This window comes from Phocoena phocoena, chromosome 15, assembly GCF_963924675.1.
Source record: "Phocoena phocoena chromosome 15, mPhoPho1.1, whole genome shotgun sequence".
In the NCBI taxonomy this organism is placed as follows: Eukaryota; Metazoa; Chordata; class Mammalia; order Artiodactyla; family Phocoenidae; genus Phocoena; species Phocoena phocoena.
In genome coordinates this window covers 41,353,518-41,373,285 of record NC_089233.1, presented here as the reverse complement: position 1 = coordinate 41,373,285, position 19,768 = coordinate 41,353,518, and the positions used below count along the sequence as shown (strand labels likewise).

General features: G+C 48.4%; 1 protein-coding gene across 1 annotated transcript in view; it reads left to right on the top strand.

Annotated features, from left to right (window-relative positions):
* The window catches only part of RALGAPA2 (Ral GTPase activating protein catalytic subunit alpha 2), a 207,574-nt gene that overhangs the window by 162,491 nt on the left and 25,315 nt on the right, over positions 1 to 19,768 (top strand). The window contains exons 28-34 of the mRNA XM_065893630.1: positions 4,232 to 4,342; positions 5,628 to 5,696; positions 6,479 to 6,616; positions 7,095 to 7,278; positions 11,978 to 12,749; positions 13,591 to 13,662; positions 18,194 to 18,317. Coding sequence (XP_065749702.1) covers positions 4,232 to 4,342; positions 5,628 to 5,696; positions 6,479 to 6,616; positions 7,095 to 7,278; positions 11,978 to 12,749; positions 13,591 to 13,662; positions 18,194 to 18,317 — 1,470 coding nt within the window. The remainder of the gene's footprint in view (positions 1 to 4,231; positions 4,343 to 5,627; positions 5,697 to 6,478; positions 6,617 to 7,094; positions 7,279 to 11,977; positions 12,750 to 13,590; positions 13,663 to 18,193; positions 18,318 to 19,768) is intronic.

Sequence of the window (19,768 nt, the reverse complement as noted above, 5' to 3'; positions counted from 1 at the left end):
GACAAGAAAGTGGGGTTTCATGCCCTGGCCTCCTTGGCAGGACCAGGAGAGACCGGACAGCTCCTGGGCAACAGCCTGAGTGCTTCACGTCAGTGGGGCCTTGGGCACTTTGAGGATGTCTCTCTTCCTTGGCTTTGTTAGTAAGAAGAGCTGCCATGTGCTGCGTGCTCACCTCATGCTGGGCCAGATTTTTCTTAGTATTTCTGTAAATTTTCAAAAAGTTCTTTAATTTTTCTATAATTATGAGGAGAAACATTAAGGCAGCAGGAGAGAATGTACCTGCCGTGTCGAGCCCTGTCAGGGGCGTCCCAGCGCAGTGCACGGGCTGAGCCGTGGAATCCCGTCACCCCTGTGGACACTGCTGCTTCCCCCATTTTAGAAATAAAAGAGAAGGCGACTAAGGGGAAGGCCAGGGAACCTGCTCCAACTTGAATTGCTGAGAAATCAGAGGGCCAGGATCAGTCAGATTGGCCTCCCTTTAAACATTGTAAATAACAGAGGAGAACTCCTGGACAGAAGTCCTGGGCCCTGGGGCAGCTCCGTCACCTTTCAGTGCCTGTGTCGCCGTGCTGGTTGGAAGGGGGAGCACATCAATATAAGAGAACCGAGGGCCAGAGAGGAAAGAGCAGCCTCAAGGAACACGGGGATGGTGAGCAGCCACTCTGGGAAGAGGGCCTTCGGGGGCTTGGGGCTCTACCAGGGGGAGGAGAGCGCAGGGCAGGGGAGGGGGAGGAGGGGAGGGGGAGGGGAAGGGGGGAGGGGGAGGGGAAGGGGGAGGGGAGGGGAGGGAGAAGAGGAGGAGGGGGAGAAGGGGGGAGGAAGAGGAGGGAAGAGGGCCTTAGGGGGCTTGGGGCTCTACCAGGGGGAGGAGAGCTCAGGGGAGGGGAGGGGGAAGAGGGGGAGGGGAGGGGAAGAAGGGGGAGGGGAGGGGGAAGAGGAGGAGGGGGAGAAGGGAGGAGGAAGAGGAGGGAAGAGGGCCTTAGGGGGCTTGGGGCTCTACCAGGTGGAGGAGAGCGCAGGGGAGGAGAGCGCAGGGGAGAGGAGGGGGAGGGGAGGGGAAGGAGGAGGGGAGGGGAAGAGGAGGAGGGGGAGAAGGGGGGAGGAAGAGGAGGGAAGAGGGCCTTAGGGGGCTTGGGGCTCTACCAGGTGGAGGAGAGCGCAGGGGAGGGGAGAGGGAGGAGGGGGAGGGGAGGGGAAGGGGGAGGGGAGGGGAGGGGGAAGAGGAGGAAGGGGAGAAGGGGGGAGGAAGAGGAGGGAAGAGGGCCTTAGGGGGCTTGGGGCTCTACCAGGGGGAGGAGAGCTCAGGGGAGGGGAGGGGGAAGAGGGGGAGGGGAGGGGGAAGAGGGGGAGGGGAGGGGGAGAAGGAGGGAGGGGGGAGGAGGGGAGGAGGAGGGAAGAGGGCCTTAGGGGGCTTGGGGCTCTACCAGGGAGAGGAGAGCTCAGGGGAGGGGAGGGGGAAGAGGGGGAGGGGAGGGGGAGAAGGGGAGGAGAAGAAACAGAGGTGGGGGTGGGGGGGAGGAGGAGGCTCGGCCCTACCTGCCCAGTTGGCAGCAGGGAGCACGAGTTCTGCCTGTGGGCTTTGCATGGCTCCGTGTCCGGGCTCTGCTCTGCTGGAACCGTGCCGTCCAGGAGCGCTTGGCGAGGTTGACATAGGTGTCCCCTCAGGCACGGGAAAGGCATGGGCAGCAAAGCTAGGGAAGCGCCCGCCAGGGGGTGTCGATAAAAACCAGCCTCTGGCCATGACAGCGATGGGAACAAAGTGCTGTGCAGCCTCTGGAGAAGTCCACTCGGCTACTCGTTTGTTGCGGGTGGGTGCTCGTGTGGGCAGCGGGGTGGGACTCTGCTAAGCCAGAGCCAGACTTACAGACTCCGGCGTCCTCATGGGCGAGTGGCAGCATCGGCGCTCGGGCCCTGCGTTCCTGCCCTCAGCCCCACTGTCCTCCTTCTCTTGCCCATCTTAGGAGCCATAGTCGATTCTCCCTTCCTCACCACCGTGGTCCTGGTCACCGGGTCCTGAACGGCCTTCGCTCACTCCCGCCTGCTGCCCGGGGCCACCCCTCCCACAGCTGGCTCCCTCGGCCTCCTCCCCAGCCCACCCCCACCCCGACCCCCATGGCCCGAGCCTGGACCTGCAGATCTGCCCTCCGTGCTGCTGCCAGAGAGGGACGTCCGTGAGTGGGCCCCTGCCTGCTGCACCAAGCTGCCAGTTCCTTCAGAGCAGGGACTGTGTCACCCTGTACATCTTGTCCTCTGTGCTGCTCATTCGGTGCCGGGTATATTGTTGGTACCCCGTGGGCCTGTGCTGGTGAGCAAGTGGGTGATATGTTTCATCCCCACATCCCGCAGCCCTCCACATGTCAGGAACACCACCGCCCTCGCAGACCTCCATGCGACTCTTCTTGCCTTGGTGCCTGCACCCTGGGCCCTGGGCCCGCTGCCTGGAAGGAAACTGGCCCCTGCCCGACCCCACGTTCTTCCCGGCTCAGCGCAGCTCTCCCCCTCCCTTCCCCCGCCCCCCCCCCGGCCCCAGTGGCTTTTCTCTGTCATCTGCCCCCACCTCTCACGCCTCATCCCTCTCTGCCCTCTTGTCTGCCATGTCCCTCATTTCACCATTGTCACTTTGTCTCCGGCCATAATGCAAGAGCCATGCCAACCTTATGTTTCTACCATGTGACCCGACCAGCGGGATGCAGCAGAAATGCCCCCAGTGCCCACTCTTCCTCTTCCTCTCCCTCCACATTCCGACATCCCCTCAGACCTCCTTGGGGCTGTGCTCAGCATTAGGAATACGACAGGGAATAAGATGCAAGAAGATAAACACACAAAACAGCAAGCAAACAAACACAGAGGATCAGCTCTGATAACCCTTAATGCCGTCTAGAAATTACAGCAGGGGAGGAGGATGGGACGGAAGAGCTGGAGGGGGTGGGCTCCACACCTTTGGACAGTCTTGGTGGCCTCATGAGGGAGATGACATCTTGAGCCGTGATCTGAAAAATGTGGCAGCACCTGCCGAGTGCAGACCTGGGGAATGAGTGTCCCAGGCAGAGCAAGGAGCAGGTGCAAAGGCCCTGGGGCAGAAATAAGTTAGAGTGTTTGAGGAGTGGACAGAGGCCATGAGGGTCAGGGGGTGGGAGATCTGGGTGGCCGGAGGAGGCTGTGCAGAGCCCCTTGGGGCAGATGCTCTCACCCCAGGTTTCCTTGTGCCTGTCAGGAGGGGAGCAGTCAGTAACTGTTCTGTAGAAGTAAAACTGACCACCTTTCCCTTCTCATACTGTGATTTGTCACTGAGGTGCTAAATGTTGACTTCTCTCTGTTGTTTTTGTGGCCCTCTGGTCAGTTGGCATCTGCTTCCTGCAACCTGGAGCTCCTGGGGTGGAAATAGCTGAGACGCAAGTCCAGAGGTCTCCCTAGACAGGGACACAGATTTGGTGACAAAGCGTTCTGCCCTAGATGGTGGGGTGTGGATGGCAGTGTGGCCCAGGGTCTGGCCAGGGAGGGAGCACTGGGAGTCCTCATCCCTCCCACACACCCCCAGCCCACAGTCCCTGCGAGAACTGCCCCATTGCTGTGCCATCTCCCAAGAAACAGGGGCACCTAGAGGACCCTGAACACACACCAGACGCAGAAAACAGACTCAATAATAACAGAATATCCCATAACTTTGAATTATGTTCTCCTAGCTTCACATTTTTCACATTTCTTAGAATGTCATATGTGCAGGTAAAGTTTAATTTCATCAGATAGAAAGGCTTTTGATCAATCCTTGTTTCTCCAAGTGTAAAATGAAGATAGCGACTGCCTTATGGAGCTGTTAATGAAGAGTTATCAAGGCGAAAATGAGCACAATTCTCGTAAAAGGTTCAGTACACAGGGGGTACTCAATAATGTACTACATTTCAGTTCCCTCCCGTCGGCAAAACTATCATTTGTGTGATCTGAATAAGGCACTTGAATTTATGCTTTTAATTTCCAAATGATTAAATGACAACTACTTGTCTCTATAGAATGTTATGTAAATTAGTACAGCTAGTCTAGCAGAAGGCAGTTACAGGACAGTGACCGCATAAAAACTGTCTGGTGATAAGATACATTTTTCATAGATTTAATGCACGACAGGGACATGGATCCCCAAATGGAGCTGGAAAGAAATCGTTGTTGGGTTCTTCTTTAGGAATACTGCACACGTGAAGTGAGGTTATTTCGTTTGGGGTTCTGTTTTCTTTTCTAGTTTCCTAACAAAATCGTGGCCCAGGTAGCTTGTGATGTGCTTCAGTTGCTGGTTTCCTACTGGGAAAAGCTTCAGATGTTTGAAACCTCTCTGCCTCGGAAAATTGCAGAAGTAAGTCTTTTTCCCATAATGCTCAAACATCAGCGTGTCCCTTTTATTACATTGGATATTTAATTAATTCTAGATACTCAAATAATGGTTGGAGAACCAACCATTAAACTGCCGTGTGAGTCACCCATTTTCAGAGTAAATTACGCTGGTTCTTCTCAGCTGCGATTTCAGGCACCACGTAAGAAGCCACCAGTGTTCCAGGGCAGCCTTACACTTGGGGAGTTTGAAAGGCAAACGCGACCACAACAAAGAGACCTTTTGTCGGTTGGGCTTCATTCATCCAGAGTAATTTGGATGGTGCCAACAAGGAGTCGGCAGCTGGTTGTGATGCCCTGTGTGTGTGGGCGGGGGTGGGGTATGGGGGCCTCTCCCAGACCGAAGGCCCGGACCGAGCTTTCTGCCATAGCGTGATCACCCGACTGTAATGAGATTACGACTGTAATACCCTCCGTGGGGTCACTGGTGGAGGACGGGGGCAAGAGGAACAGGAAGAACCTCCACGAAAACACCCCGGACATCAGTGGCACGTGAAGGTGCCGGCTTGCACAGGGGCGGGTGCCCTCACCCTGTAGGTGTGGTTGGTAAGGCTCGGCTGTTCCTGCCAGGTTTTGTAGCTGCCCTTCTTTAAACATGCCCTGTTCTGTACACACCCAGTGCAGAGGAAGGGATATGATTTATTTTCTCTCAGCCCTAGACAAATTTCACCCGTGAGGTCACTTTGTTCTCTCAGAGATACAGCAGAAATCACAAGTGATTTTCAACCTCAAGGGACCTAGAGTGAAACAGAACTTTGGACGATAGGCATATAAGCTGCTGCAAAATGTATAGTTGGGTTTTAGGGCGACCATATAATTTATCACCTAAACTGGAATACCTTTGAGAATGAAAGTGGTGCTGTTACCCTGCAGCCGCAGGTGTAGGGAGACCTGGGGTAATTTATAAGAAAAGTAAATGGGAGCATCTTCAGAATTACTTTTGCAAGTATTTGTTGCTTTCCTTGTGAGAAGTGTGGAGATGGAAAATGGAGATTGTGTGACTGCAGAGAGAAATACTCCTTCCTCTGGGCCCCCGATTTCACTGCCAGCAGAGTGGAAACAGGCATGGCCATGGCCTTCTGGTTTTCAGGTCACACAAATCTCTGAGGTGACTCTTCGCTTGATGTCACCTTCCTCTGGGAGTTGGCACCAGGCTGGCTTTAGTGGCAAGGCCGTCCTGGGCCTCCTTTCACACGGCTTCCAGAACTGTTACTGGGGTCTGTGTGATTGGGAATTTGTCTTCTCTGCAGATCCTCGTGGCCACGATTGCTTTTCTTTTACCAAGTGCAGAGCACTCCTCAATGGAAACAGATAAGAAGGTAAGTGGCACATCAGTCAGGTCCTCCCTAGACTTTGTTTTCTTTACAGAATGGCACTTCTTTTTTTTTTTTTTTTTTTTAGAATTTTGTTTTTTTATACAGCAGGTTCTTACTAGTTATCCATTTTATACATATTAGTGTATATATGTCAATCCCAATCTCTAGAGGGTTTTTTGTTTGGTTTTTTGCGGTACACGGGTCTCTCACTGTTGTGGCCTCTCCCGTTGCGGAGCACAGGCTCCGGACGTGCGGGCTCAGTGGCCATGGCTCACAGGCCCAGCCGCTCTGCGGCACGTGGGATCTTCCTGGACCAGGGCACAAACCCGAGTCCCCTGCATCGGCAGGTGGACTCTCAACCACTGCGCCACCAGGGAAGCCCTCTAGGGTTTGTTTTTTAAGAATGTAATAAAACAGATGGCAAATACTATCACATGCAGGGCTATCCTTTATAATATCCCCTGTTAGGGGCTGCTGCGGAGCGGCTGGGCCCATGGTGGCCTCTGAGCCTGCGCGTCCGGAGCCTGTGCTCCGCAACGGGAGAGGCCGCAACAGTGAGAGGCCTGAGTACCGCAAAAAAACAAAAAACAACAAACAAGGATATCTATAATATCCCCTGTTAGGACTGGCCCTAACAGCCTCTCTGTGAAAACCTCATTCATTTCTGTGTCCCTGAACAATGGCTGCGATGCCGGGAAGGTTCTGCTTCACTGAAGGTTTGCTGTCACTTGGGGTGGAGTCTGCGAGGCTGCAGCCTGAGGCTCTGGGTCTGCTTCGTCTTCCAGTTCCTCGTGTCCCTGCTGCTCTGCCTCCTGGACTGGTGCATGGCGCTGCCGGCGGGCACCCTCCTCCACCCCGTGTCCACGGCGGCCCTGGACGAGCAGCCCGCGGCCCGGACCCCCTTGCTGGATTACATCTACAGGGTGAGTCTCCCCCAGGCCTCGGGGCACAGAGCGTGGACAGCAGCATCAGAGAATCACCAAAACAGGTTTTAGGCATTCACATACTTATCTGTGCCCTTTTGACAAGGATTTATGGGGGTTCAGCATTTTAAAAGAAATGAATGACTTAAGGAGTGAGAGCAGAACAGTTATTCTAGAGAAGCAGTGGTTACCCAGTTCACGATGTGCGCGTTTTACCCGACTGTTATCGTCAAACACCTGCAGTTTGGTCAGAATCCCCCAGTGTTCATGGGACGTGGTCTGTATCTGCTTCATTATGAAAAGAACTGTTTCTGCTGTAGGAATATCCACAGCCTTAGTTGGACAAAATCTGTTTACCAAAGGAAGAAAAAGCATAATGGTCCCAGTTATCTCCTAAGTGCTGTTGTAGTTTGACAGGTCGTCAGGGGGCAGGAGGTTGGGGGCACCCCTGGCACACAATCCCTTCCGTGCTTCACAGGTTCTGCACTGCTGTGTTTGTGGCTCAAGCACGTACACCCAGCAGAGCCGCTACACCCTGACCCTGGCTGACCTGTCATCCGCGGATTACGACCCCTTCCTCCCACTGGCAAACGTGAAGAATTCTGAGCCGGTCCAATTTCATTCATCAGCAGAACTGGGCAACCTGCTTACTGTCGAAGAGGGTAAGATTCTTCAGAATAGTCATCCCAGTTGACAGGAAAAGGAAAGACGGTAGCCATTTGTTAATACTCGCTGTGTTACTTTTTAAGAATCCAGTGGCTGAAATCCAGGTTTCTAGAGTGCTCTGTGATAGCAAGTCCTCCCTTCCTCGTTTCCTCTCTTTTTCTGTTCTCCTCGCCTTTCTTTTCCCATCTTAGTTAAATTTTGTATTATCGAGGACCCACGGGACCCACAAACCCACAAACACAGTCCATTTTCTGTCCCCAAGGAGCTTTTCATCTCATGGTGGCAGGGGTTGGGGGTGGGGCGACAGGATTCAGGCAGAAGGACTCGTGTGTGGCCCGGCAGCACCATAGGGCCTTCCCACAGAGAAGGACCTAAGCCAGACTTGGAAGGACAGGCTGACTTTGCGAGGAGCTGGTAGAGCGTCGGGACCAGGCGGGCATCACAAAGGGATGGTGTGAGGCCACTCTGCTCCCGGCGGAGGGCCCATCGTAGACATGTGGGTGTGTCAGGACCTCGGGGCTGTGCTTACCCCCCTAACCACCTTCTCCCCAAATGACAAGAGCCCATCTCTAGGCCTTGGAATATGAGTCAGTATGTGGATGTGTCATCTGTATGTGTGATAGACGCCATCTATATGCCTAGACTCACATACACACGCGCACTGAAACTAGTGAACTCTGAAGACTGAGGAATTCTTTCGGTGACAAATGTGATATTATACTATGGTTACTCAAGATGTTACCATTCGGGTGAAGGATATCTGGGCTCTCTCTGTATTATTTCTTACAAGTGCGTGTGAATCTTCAGTTGTCTCAAAAATTAAAAGTTAAGGGGCTTCCCTGGTGGTGCAGTGGTTGGGAGTCCGCCTGCCGATGCAAGGGACACGGGCTCGTGCCCCGGTCCGGGAGGATCCCACGTGCCGCAGAGCGGCTGGGCCCGTGAGCCATGGCCGCTGAGCCTGCGCGTCCAGAGCCTGTGCTCCGCAACGGGAGAGGCCACAACAGTGAGAGGCCCGTGTACCGCAAAAAAAAAAAATGTGGGTATAAAGTGTTAGATCATCCATGAAAATGTTATGGACTTTGCAAGTTAAAAACCTAGGCCTAAGAACAGAACTTTGCGGGTAAAAAACTTCCTTAAAGAAAAAGGAGCGAGGGCGTGTCACCAGGAAAACAAAGTCAGGGAAATGGTCAAAGAACCAAAAGGAGTCATTTCTAGGAGGTCAAGGGAAGAAGGCAGACAAGGAGCTGAAGAAGGTCAGCAGGTTCACAGGCTTCCAGAAGCTCGGGGAGGGTGAGACCAGAAAAGCAGCTGTTTTATTTCCCAACCAAGTGTTTGGTGGTGGGTTTTGCTGAATACTTTGCACAGCGTGGTTGGTCTGCAGCCAGACAGCATAAGCAGGTGACCTGGGGCGTGACTGTTTGGAGCCCCAAGACAGTCCCCTGTGGGGCCTCCTGGGAAGGGAGGAAGGACACAGCGGCATTAGCCAGTGAGGGTTCAGGTCCAGGGCTGTGTTTGCAAGATTGCAGAGTCCAGGGTGTGCTTCTGGCTGGGAGTGGGGGACAGGAGTGGGGCGCCAGTCGGGAGCGAGGCCTCATTTTAGCTCCTTTTATAGACGAGCAGACCAAGGCAAAGGGATTTTCCCAAGGGTGTACAGGTCAGAAGTAACAGAGGTGGAATGTGGATTTAAGGTTTATCCACAGGGTGCCGGAACAGCGAATTCTTCACTCGGGGTTTTGCGTAATGGAGACAGAAGACTGATCGGGGCTGTGTTGCTGGCTGGCAGCACGAGACACCTCGTCACGTTGTGTTGCCCATTTGCTTCGTCATTTGTGGGTTTCCTTCTGGATTCCCTTGTTCTTTCCAGTTGCAATCTTTTCTTGACATATTTTCCCCACAGTTGTAAATTCAAAACTTTTTTTTTCAGTAAAATGACCTTTGATCTATTTATTTTTGCTGTTTCCTACCTTGTAGTCCAAAAACAGGTCCACTGCTGATTATGACTCTTGACAGAAAAATGGCAGAAGATTAACAGGGTAATGAAAAAGGATAAACCTAAAATTGCACGTTTAAATTTTTGTACCACTTTCTTTCAATGTCCAACACCCTTTGACTTGACCATTCATTCTCCAGAAAACCTCAGGACCTTATGCAAACTTGTCCTAACACAGCTCTGTGTTACTCAAAATGAGGTTTAAACTTCTACGGCAAAGGAGTTTTAAAATTCTCTAAAACTTTTGCTAAGTTAAAAAACAAAGCTTAAAAACGTACTAGCACCCACAGCCTCTCTAACCAAATAAGTACATCCTTGTTAAGAATGAAGAGGAAACATAAAGATATAGGTATTTCAGGTTAAACCAAACGTGCCCATATTTGAGGGGTGTTTTCATTCAGTGTCATTAATTCATCATTTATAACCACACTGTTTCTACTCAGATAATGTTTCTGATAAGCAATGTTATATTTTTATCTATTATTTTCAGATGATTCTTTCATAGACCATTTCCCACATTTGATGTAATTGCTACTTTCAAATAGAGTTACAAGCGGGAGAGACCCAACCACCTACAGCTGAGGCGGCTGCTGGCCCAGCTTGGGGAGGAACCATCAATGTCATGACACCTGCTCACTTTTCTCATCATTAATACCTAAGTGCTTAAGAAGAAGGGAAGGGAGGAGCTTTAAAAAAATGAAAGTTAAAGGACAACCTAACGTTACCATTTTTATATTTCATCTCTAAATTTAGAAAAATAAATATTTGGAATATATTTTTGCGTACTTTTTGGACGTCACAAGCTTGTTCTCTCATAGATGGAGTCTAGACTTCCTCTTTATTTTTCAGGGCAGCCCCGGGCAGTTGATGCAGCTGAAGTCTGCCAGGGAAGAGCAGTGCTTATTTCACAAATACTCCCTTCCTTACTTTTCAGTACCAGAGATATTTGGGGTTTTTATTGGGTGTGTCATGGTTTATGACTTGATTAACGTGACTCCAGGTTAATTTCCCATTGTAGAATTCAAGCACATTCATTAAAATACAAACTTGTATTTACTGCAAGTTGAAAGTACAACCTATGTAAGTAAAAGTAGAGGAAAGTCGCTTTTCCAGTTGTTGTTTTCTGCCATGGCCTTTATCCAGTTGGACCTTTCTTGTTAGTTTCGTAGCCTGTGCTACCGTGTCATCACCATGCGGTGTCTTACATTATGGACTTCCGAGCCCCCAGCTGGCTGCACCTTTGTCGTTGGAGCATTAACATTTCTGATGGAGCGTGTATTCCTATGGGATGACAAGCATGAATAAAAAGCATCTGTAACTTTTGAAAAAGTTAATATGGACACAAAAGCAAAGGCATTCATAACTGTGATTTCAAGGGAATGAGTTGAGGTGTTTAAATTTCTCAGCTGTATGGAAATCATGCACGCTTCAGAGGGTCGGGAAGAAGCATTTCATTTCAGAGACAGATGTAGATGACCTCCTCTGCTTCTAAAAAGTTACGATTTTTAAATGAAGTTTTATTTTGCATTGTTGAACACAGGTGATTTCCTGTTCCTCAAAAAGAAAAAATTAAGAAGAAATCCAAGAAAAGTGAGGACAGTCTGGTTCTCACTCATCACACAGAATTTCCTAGATTCTAGGATTTGATTGTTTCTAGGATTTTTACATCATAATATTGATTATGTATAAATAAGTCAGTTAGATTTCTGCTGTCTGAGAGGGAGGATGGTTAGCATGAGAAAGCATATTTATAGTTATTGATGTTTTAATTAATATTTGATTTTTCATGCTGTGAATTTAGAAATCAAGTATTTCCTAAACCTTTAAGCCCAAATTCGAAATCTTAGTTTGTTTAAATGTCTAGTGATTTTTTTTTTATTAAAAGGTTTTATTTTGACTTGTTCTTAGATTAATACACAGTTCCCTTGTAAATTTGGTGGATTAAGATTTCCCTAACTGTTCTCAGGCTTAAGTAATCGTTTCAGTCCCTACTTGTGGATTTCATCTGCTTCTCCCTCATATCACAAACATTTCACACAGCCCCCTTTCACATGATATTGTCAAAGTCCTTCTATACATCTGAAGTCTTAAAAATTTTATAAATTAGTTGCTCCTGGGCATTTAATCATCAACTACAAACTCAGTGAAACCCTTCTAAGTAATTCCATGAATTATTAATATATCAGATTCTGTTAAATATTTAAAATGACCTCACAGCAAAACATAAATAGCCACAATAATCCTAAAGCAAATTGCTTCAAATATATTTCAGTAGTCCCAGGCTCAGTTCATCCCTTATGAATGTCTCCCGTCACCCACTGAGGGGAGTGAGGCCACCTCCCCAGCCCCCAGCCCTCTGCGCTGCCATCCTATCCAACGGCAGATGTCCACCTCCTGGAGCTCCTAAAACTGTCACCCCTTCAGGATCGGGATCTGTCTCTGGTTTATGTCTGTATCTACACGTTTTTAAATATCCCTTTCCGAATGAGATCTTCACGTAAGTTGGTTCTTTCAGCCATCTATCTAACTTGTGCTTTTAAATTCAAGTAGAATGAATGTCAAAAAGAGAAAACGGGTGGAAAAAAATCCCCAGACTAAAAAAAAAAAAAAATCCACCATGCTAGGGACCGATTGCAATCCGGTGGTGGTCCTTTTTCACTTTCATTCTCCACTGTCTCTCGGTGTCCCCGTCCTGCTGTCGGCAGAGAGGAGGCGAAGGAGCATGGAGCTGATCCCGCTGACTGCGCGCATGGTGATGGCACACCTGGTGAACCACCTGGGACACTTCCCCCTGCGCGGGGGCCCCGCCGTGCTGCACAGCTTGGTCAGTGAGCACCACGACAACACACATGCCGACGCTGCCGAGCTCTCCCCCGACGTGTTCAGGAGCCCGAACCTGCAGTTGTTTGTGTTCAACGATAGCGCCCTCATCTCCTACCTGCAGACACCCGCAGCGGGTCCTCCCGGTGGGTCGCCAGAGGGCGCCCCCTCGGACGTGAGAGTGATCGTGAGGGACATCTCGGGGAAGTACTCCTGGGACGGGAAGGTGCTCTATGGACCTCTGGAAGGCTGCTTGGCCCCAACGGGCAGAAGTCCCTCGTTCCTGATCTCGGGCTGGCATCACCAAACACCTGGACCTCAGAGGGATCTTTCTCAGACTGAGGAGGGGGAGGACGTCCTCAACAAATTACTTGAAAACATTGGCCACACGAGTCCCGAATGCCTTTTACCGTCACAGCTCCATCTCAACGAGCCTTCCCCTCCCCCGTGTGGAATGAACCGTGCCCAAGAGAAGGAAATCACCGAGATCCTCCTGCGTCAGAGCGCCCAGGAAGATGAGTATGTCCAGAGGTGCGACTTGGACGTGGCCATGAAGGTTGCCAGCCAGGAGCCGCCATCACCGGTGGAGCCCCGGGGAGCCTTTTACTTCTGCAGGTTGCTGCTCGATGACTTGGGAATGAATTCTTGGGACAGAAGGTAACGATCCACTCTAGACCTTCAACTGTCTTCTTATTTTTGTGTGACAGTTCTTATCAGTTTCGGGTTTGGGAAGCAGAACAGAAGTGGAGATTTTTCTTCTCTATTTCAGGATTTATAGCTTATTTTCTGCTGCTAAATTAAAGCTAGAAATGAAATTAAGTGGGCTGTACTGATGCACAGATGGAATTCCCAACATTGCTTGTGTATTTTAAAGGGTATCGAGCATTTACTCTGTGTGTGTGTTTAAATTACTGCTCTGTCCATTGTTGCTTCTGCCTTCATTAAAGATGCCAGTGGACTGCAGAGGTGAATAAGCCACAGTCTCTCCTTAGCTCTGGTGAGGGAAGAAGACTTAATATTGAGTTGGCCAAAAAGTTGGTCCTGGTTTTTCTGTACCATAGTACCCGATACAACTCTGATGAAAGACAGTGTGACTCAGGACCTCTAGAAGAACCTCCAGGCCCTCCAGAAGTAGGGGGCAGTGGAGCAGACTCTGCGGCAGGGGTGGGTTTGAGCTGCAGAGATGGGGAAGAGTCTCATGGCAGAGCTGACAGTGGAAACAGAGATACAGGCACACACACAAGTCACACACTCATGGACCACAGCCACCCGTTGTCCCTGGACAGTAACCGGATGCAGTGGAGTCATGATGCCTTCGAATATCTTAAGAATGAAGTTCATTCTATAGGCTTCGGCCGCAAATCTTTGGTGAGTGATGTAGTTGTGGATGGGTAGACAGATGGATGGATGAATAGGTAGGTTTGTTCATTGACTGATTGCAAAGGGCAAAATTGATGTGTGATCACACGACTTTTCTTCCATTCCTTTTCCTTTATAGGAAGAATTTCCATCTGTTGAAGAAAAATTCAAAATTATTGAGAGAGCTAAAAAATCTGGACTCCCGACAGTGGTATGTGAAAGTATATCAAACCACCTTATTCCTGTCTGTCTTTGTGGGGGTGGGGGATGCCGGATATGGCTGCAGAAGTGATACCCCTGCAGAGACCTGGCAGCTGGTGGCATTTGCACAGGCCATACCTTTGGTAGTTTTACTCTGAGCGGTAAACTTACATGTTTGCTACACAAGGAAGAGGTCCCCTAACCTCTGCCTTGATTGAGAACCTTTCAGCCAGTGGACACTGGTTCTCATTTCATCTCTGCAGCCCCTCTTGTCCCGCCGGCCCAGGTCCCAGAGCTGCCCATGTTCACGGACCTCGTGGTTTGGAGCCTGTGAGTCTGACTCCATGGGCTGGCGTGCAGTGGTCTCTGCTCTGTGGGGTAGGCAAAGTTAAGACCCCGGTGCTGTAATCAGGCGCTCTCTAGCCCTAAACCTCATTCTCCAAAGCGGGTCGGATCTCAGATCTACCTCTTTTCCGTACAATCTTAGAAGCAGTTCCAAAGATGAGCTCCAACCAGTGTTTGATCTGGGGAAATGTGTGCTTCCGAAAACATCTCAGTCCGGAGCTGGTGTTGTACTGGGTACATAATGGGTGCTTGGAAGAAATTAATACACTGCTGCCTTAATCTTGAGTTTTTAAAAATGCATTTAAAAAAAAATAGCTTTCTGTTCCTCTTGTATTCCCTTTAGGAGCATCGTTAGACATCTCATTAGAGAAGAAAACCTGAAGCCCTTATTCCTCACACTGTCCTTCCCCACATTCAGTTTCCTAATAGTTGTTGCGCTGCTTTTTCTCCAGAGGAAGAGACCGAGTTCTCTGTGGAAATTTGCGGGGGGTGGATTTTTGCTGAAGGGCTCAGGGATTCACTGCCCCTTCCCTCTTGTCCTCCAGCAGGAAACAAGCAGTCACTTGGGTTCCAAACTCAACTTTTCAAACGTACGCTGAATTATTTCATGCTCCTTCGTATTAAGTGAAAACATTGGTATCTTGTGATTGTGGCCAATTTGTTGAGTGTTCATGCACTTTAGTTGCATGAGGTACAGTCAAAGTAGCTCCCTGGCAGGGCTGTTGCAGTATAATACGGCTTTGGAGAGCTGATTGGCAAGTCCTCCCGCCCCCCCCCCCCCCCCCGATTAACCTTCACCTAAAACCCCAACTCCTGGATTGAGTGTCTTCTCAACATCTAAAAAGGTGTCCACTTACTTTATGGTAAAGGGTGTTTTCAAGGTTCTTTTTAGAAAAAAAAAAACCCCAGAAATAAGTTGAGGGCTCTTTAGCTCTGAGATCCCGCGTACCAGTAAGTTAGCAGGTAAGAACGTAACCTCGGCCCTCAACTTCCAGTCAAGATGTTTCCGTTTATTTCTGGCGTCAATTTATTTCCCTGCTGTCAAGGCAGAGTTTCTGCTTAGCATGTTCTTAGGAAAAGGAGAGACCACCTCACAGCTACGATTTGTATACTGTGAAGTTAGCAAAGCTGTAAATGGTGTGATGAACGTACATGCAAGTTAAAGAAGGCTCCCCTTTTCAACATTAACACCTCTTGCCACCGCCTGGTAAAGTGCAAGTTACAGTCGTGTTTCTTTGTTTGGCTTTTTAATGTGACAGCACAAGGAAACTGAGCGATTCTGGTCTATTCTTAATAAGAAAGAAAACTGCGTTCTAATGAGGAAGAGGAAATGGTTGCTTTTCTGTACGCGTGCCCCTGAATTACCTGCTCCTTCGAGCACTGGCCCTGCCGCTCGTGGATATGAAGTGCTGTTGATGTTGCTAATTGTCATTGCAAAAGCCTGGCTCTAATAAGGCCAGACACAGCGTCTGCATCCTCCCAGGCTCTCCGCGGCGCTAACATTTTGGAGGCTGTGAAATTTGATGAGTGTTTACAGCTAAAGGTCACCTTTGCTCACACCTCCATCAGTCACACAGTCACCGGGCCGAGCTCTCTCTGCTCCACATTGAGTTGGTGAGGACCTGTAAGCAGCTACAACGTAAAAAGCTTGGACTTTAAGGACAACAAATCATTTCAGATAAACCTGAGATTGTTTTATGTATGTCAAGTGTATAGACTAGAGAAAAATTAAATGCTGAGGACTTTTAAATATATAGACAGAGCTGCAGAGAGGAATTGAGTGACTCTCCTTTTCTCTCCATTTGTTGAAAGAGACTGTCTTTTAGTTCACAGGTTATGACCTCTCTTACCATCCAAGCCCCCACATGATTACAGCTCTTAGAATAAGCTAGTCAGAGTCCAGACTGCTGGCCAGCCCTGCCTGCAGTCTGGAAGGAAACGATGTCACAGTTTTGGGCTCCACGTGCCTGAGGACAAGCTTTCTGACAGGCTGAGAGCACAAGGTCTCTGCTACAGCACCGCCCACTAGCATCCATCACCCCCTACATCTGTTCCCCTGAGAGCAGCACCCCACCAGCGTGTCCGTCAGGGCCTTCAGGACACCCACCTTCCCCACTGGCAGCAGGACAGTACACTTCAAAAGCCTTAAAAGTGGACAGTGACCGAGGCTCCATGTCCATGAATTTATTTTAAGGACATACCAAAGATAATGTGAAAACGTCTTTCAAATGGAAGCAACCTAAATGTCCAATAGCAAGGACTGAGGATATGGAATATTAATATAATGGCATGTTACACAACCATTATTAGTAACTTTGTTATACAAGCACACGGTATAGAAATGTTCACACTCCAACATGGTTTAAATGGTGACTTTTCGGTTATGTATATTTTATACAATTAAAAAAAGTGTTCACAGATATTTTAAGTGAAAAAATTAGTGGTAGAACACAAGGTAGTAGCTTCTCATTTTGTATGCAAAAATGCATTCTGAAGTAGTAACAATTGTGATTTCAACATAGAAGCAAAGAACATTAGTGGGTTTGTATTTTTGGTGGTTTTTTGTTTTGTTTTGTTTTTTGCGGTACACGGGCCTCTCACTGCTGTGGCCTCTCCCGTTGTGGAGCACAGGCTCCGGACGCACAGGCTCAGCGGCCGTGGCTCACGGGCCCAGCCACTCCACGGCATGTGGGATCTTCCCGGACCGGGTCACGAACCCGTGTCCCATGCATCGGCAGACGGACTCTCAACCACTGCGCCACCAGGGAAGCCCATTAGTGTTTTTTTTTAATTCTTCTTTTTCCTTTCTATATTTTCTAATTTCTCCTCTAAGTATGGTAATTTCATGTAAATTATGGAGGGACATGAATAAGCTATCTAGACAAATAAAAGGAGCGTACTCTCCTCCTTGATTTATTTTTATGACTTTCCAGTTGAGTTCCAATTCATTCTGCTAATTCAGTAGAAAAATAACATTCCTGCAGAAGGAGATATTGGAGAATATGTTAAAATACAGAGCCCAGATTCCACCACTATCGATGTCTAATCGGATTATAATGTTGAGGTATTGAACGATAAGGCAACAGAAACATTTCCATGTTGTTTAAGTGCTTGGTAGTTTTTCCTATGAGATTTTTTCAAAGTGTGTGGTAGAAATCAGGAGAAGAGTGGAACTGCTCTGGAAATGATAATCTAAAATTTTAGAACGTAGAGAACTGGAGTCAAGGTCTTGGGTGATGGAGCTGCGGAATGGTTCTTGATGAAAGCTCTGGTCCAATAAGAGCGGTGTCTTTGCCTCTGAACTGTCTCCAGATCACTTGGTGTAGGTCTAGTGACTTTGACACTTTACTCCAGGGTATAGTTTATAGAAATGGTTATTGACATGTTCAAATATATCATCGTATCTCTGGTCACTTCAACAGAGTTTTAACTGAGCAACTTCTGTGCACCAAGGACTATGCTAGATGCACAAAAGGTTAAGAAGCAGGGCTGCTTTCCTCAGAGTGGTGTCACATTTACCTGATTTAACAGCAAAGTGCCCCAAATCCATCATGGAGGAAGTGGACGAACAGTTTATATGTCCAAAGAAGTTTCCCTGGACAGCTGTCCACCCTGCGGGTGCCACCTCTCACAGAGAAAGTACCTAAGTGTGTTCTGCTTTGAAGAAGTAGTTTCCATTTCTCACAAAGTCTCGGCCAATTTTACAGTTCCGATCAGGGAGCTCCCCGGTTTCCTTATCTCAGAGTGTGGGAAGTGAAGTATGTGTGGTCACAAGGATCTGTTCACAACTGATATCTATCTGAAATGCTTTCAGAGGTATGTTTTTACCGAAGTTGGAGAGAATTTGTCAAGCCATGTGCTCTTACATGCTGTTCGTACATCGTACCTGTGAGAGAGTGGTCTTAGGAGCCCAGGCTGCCCTGTCTCAGCTCCCGGTGTCCTGCTTGCTACAAGTGCTTTTCTGTCACTTTCTGTGCCTCCTTTCCACCGTGTCCATGAGGAGGTGATGATAAGACCTGTCTCATTAGGGCATCTGCAAGGATAGATGAGACGTGTGTTGAGCCTTCTTGGAACAGTGCCTGACCCCTTGTAAGTTCTCAGCAGGTGTAAGCTGTGTAGTAGAAGCATAGGTGGCAGCAGTAAAACAAAACTTTGTATGTAAGTATTCTAACTCCTTTAAATCTAAAAATTTACAGCCGTGAAACGCACAAAATCGCCGTGTTTTACGTTGCTGACGGCCAAGAAGACAAGTGCTCGATCCTTTCCAATGAAAGAGGAAGCCGAGCGTACGAAGACTTTGTTGCTGGACTGGGATGGGAGGTAATTCATTTCATTCAGGAGGCGTTTATCGATCAGCACTTTTTAAGGATGTATGTAAACTGGTCATTGATGGTCTAAATTTTTACGTATGTTTTTACATTCAAATATAGCATGGGTAGAGTTCTGGAGTTGAAGAATATATCGAATTTGACATCTTCTATCAGTTATTTTTGTACTTTATACACAAACTTTTGTTTCCCCTTAACTTTCTTCTTAATATGATTTCATTTGCTTTTCATCAGAACTGAATAGTCAGGTCGGCTCTCCCAGCCATAGACAGTGTGTAGTAAGAGAGGACAGTGGGCAGGGAAGCAATGGCTTTTGTCCCTACATGGAGGCTGGAAAAGAAATCAATGGTGAAAAATGAAGAAGAGTTGGATGAAGTTAAAAGTTGACTTGACGGTAGCCATGATGGTTTAGCTCTCAACCTGTTGCCCTAAGGTAGATCCCAGGATGGTTGGTATTTTAAAATTTTGTTTTCTCTTTACTAAGTCATACTCTGACCAAAAGACATCTATACATTTATACACATACACACACATATATCTGTCTCCAGAACATATTCCCAGAATCTAAAAGAATTCAGAGTAGTTAAAATGGAAATCAGCATATCTGAAATAATTTTCTTACTTTTTCTTACTTTTGTTTTGGTTTCTTGGTGATCTGTGTTGTGGGAAACTCTCTGGGTGCCTAAGCGAGACTTACCTCTGAGAGCTGAGTGTTAGTGAAGGGACCGATGTGGAGGTGGGGACAGGGTAAGGGTACTTCAAGGTCAAGACCATATACTTTCTGAAATGTCAAGTCGGTTTTAGTCTAAAAGAGTTGCTGAACTTTCAGTAAACTGTTCTTCTTACCAATAAGATGACTTCTTGTCATAGAATATACTTACTATTTAACCAACATTTTTTTTAATTAGTTAATTATTTTTATCTTTCGTTGCCTTGGGTCTTCGTTGCTGCGCGCGGGCTTTCTCTAGTTGCGGCGAGCGGGGGCTACTCTTCGTCGTAGTGTGCGAGCTTCTCATTGCAGTGGCTTCTCTTGTTGCGGAGCACGGACTCTAGTCGCACGGGCTTCAGTAGTTGTGGCACACGGGCTTAGTTGCTCCACAGCATGTGGGATCTTCCCGGACCAGGACTCGAACCCGTGTCCCCTGCATTGACAGGTGGATTCTTAACCACTGCGCCACCAGGGAAGTCCTAACCAACATTTTTAAACCGTACATTTCTTTTTTGTTTGTTTTTTGTTTTGGGGTGTTTTTTTTTTGCGGTATGTGGGCCTCTCACTGTTGTGGCCTCTCCCGTTGAGGAGCACAGGCTCCGGACGCACAGGCTCAACGGCCGTGGCTCACGGGCCCAGCTGCTCCGCGGCATGTGGGATCTTTCTGGACCGGGGCACGAACCCGTGTCCCCTGCATCGGCAGGCGGACTCTCAACCACTGCGCCACCAGGGAA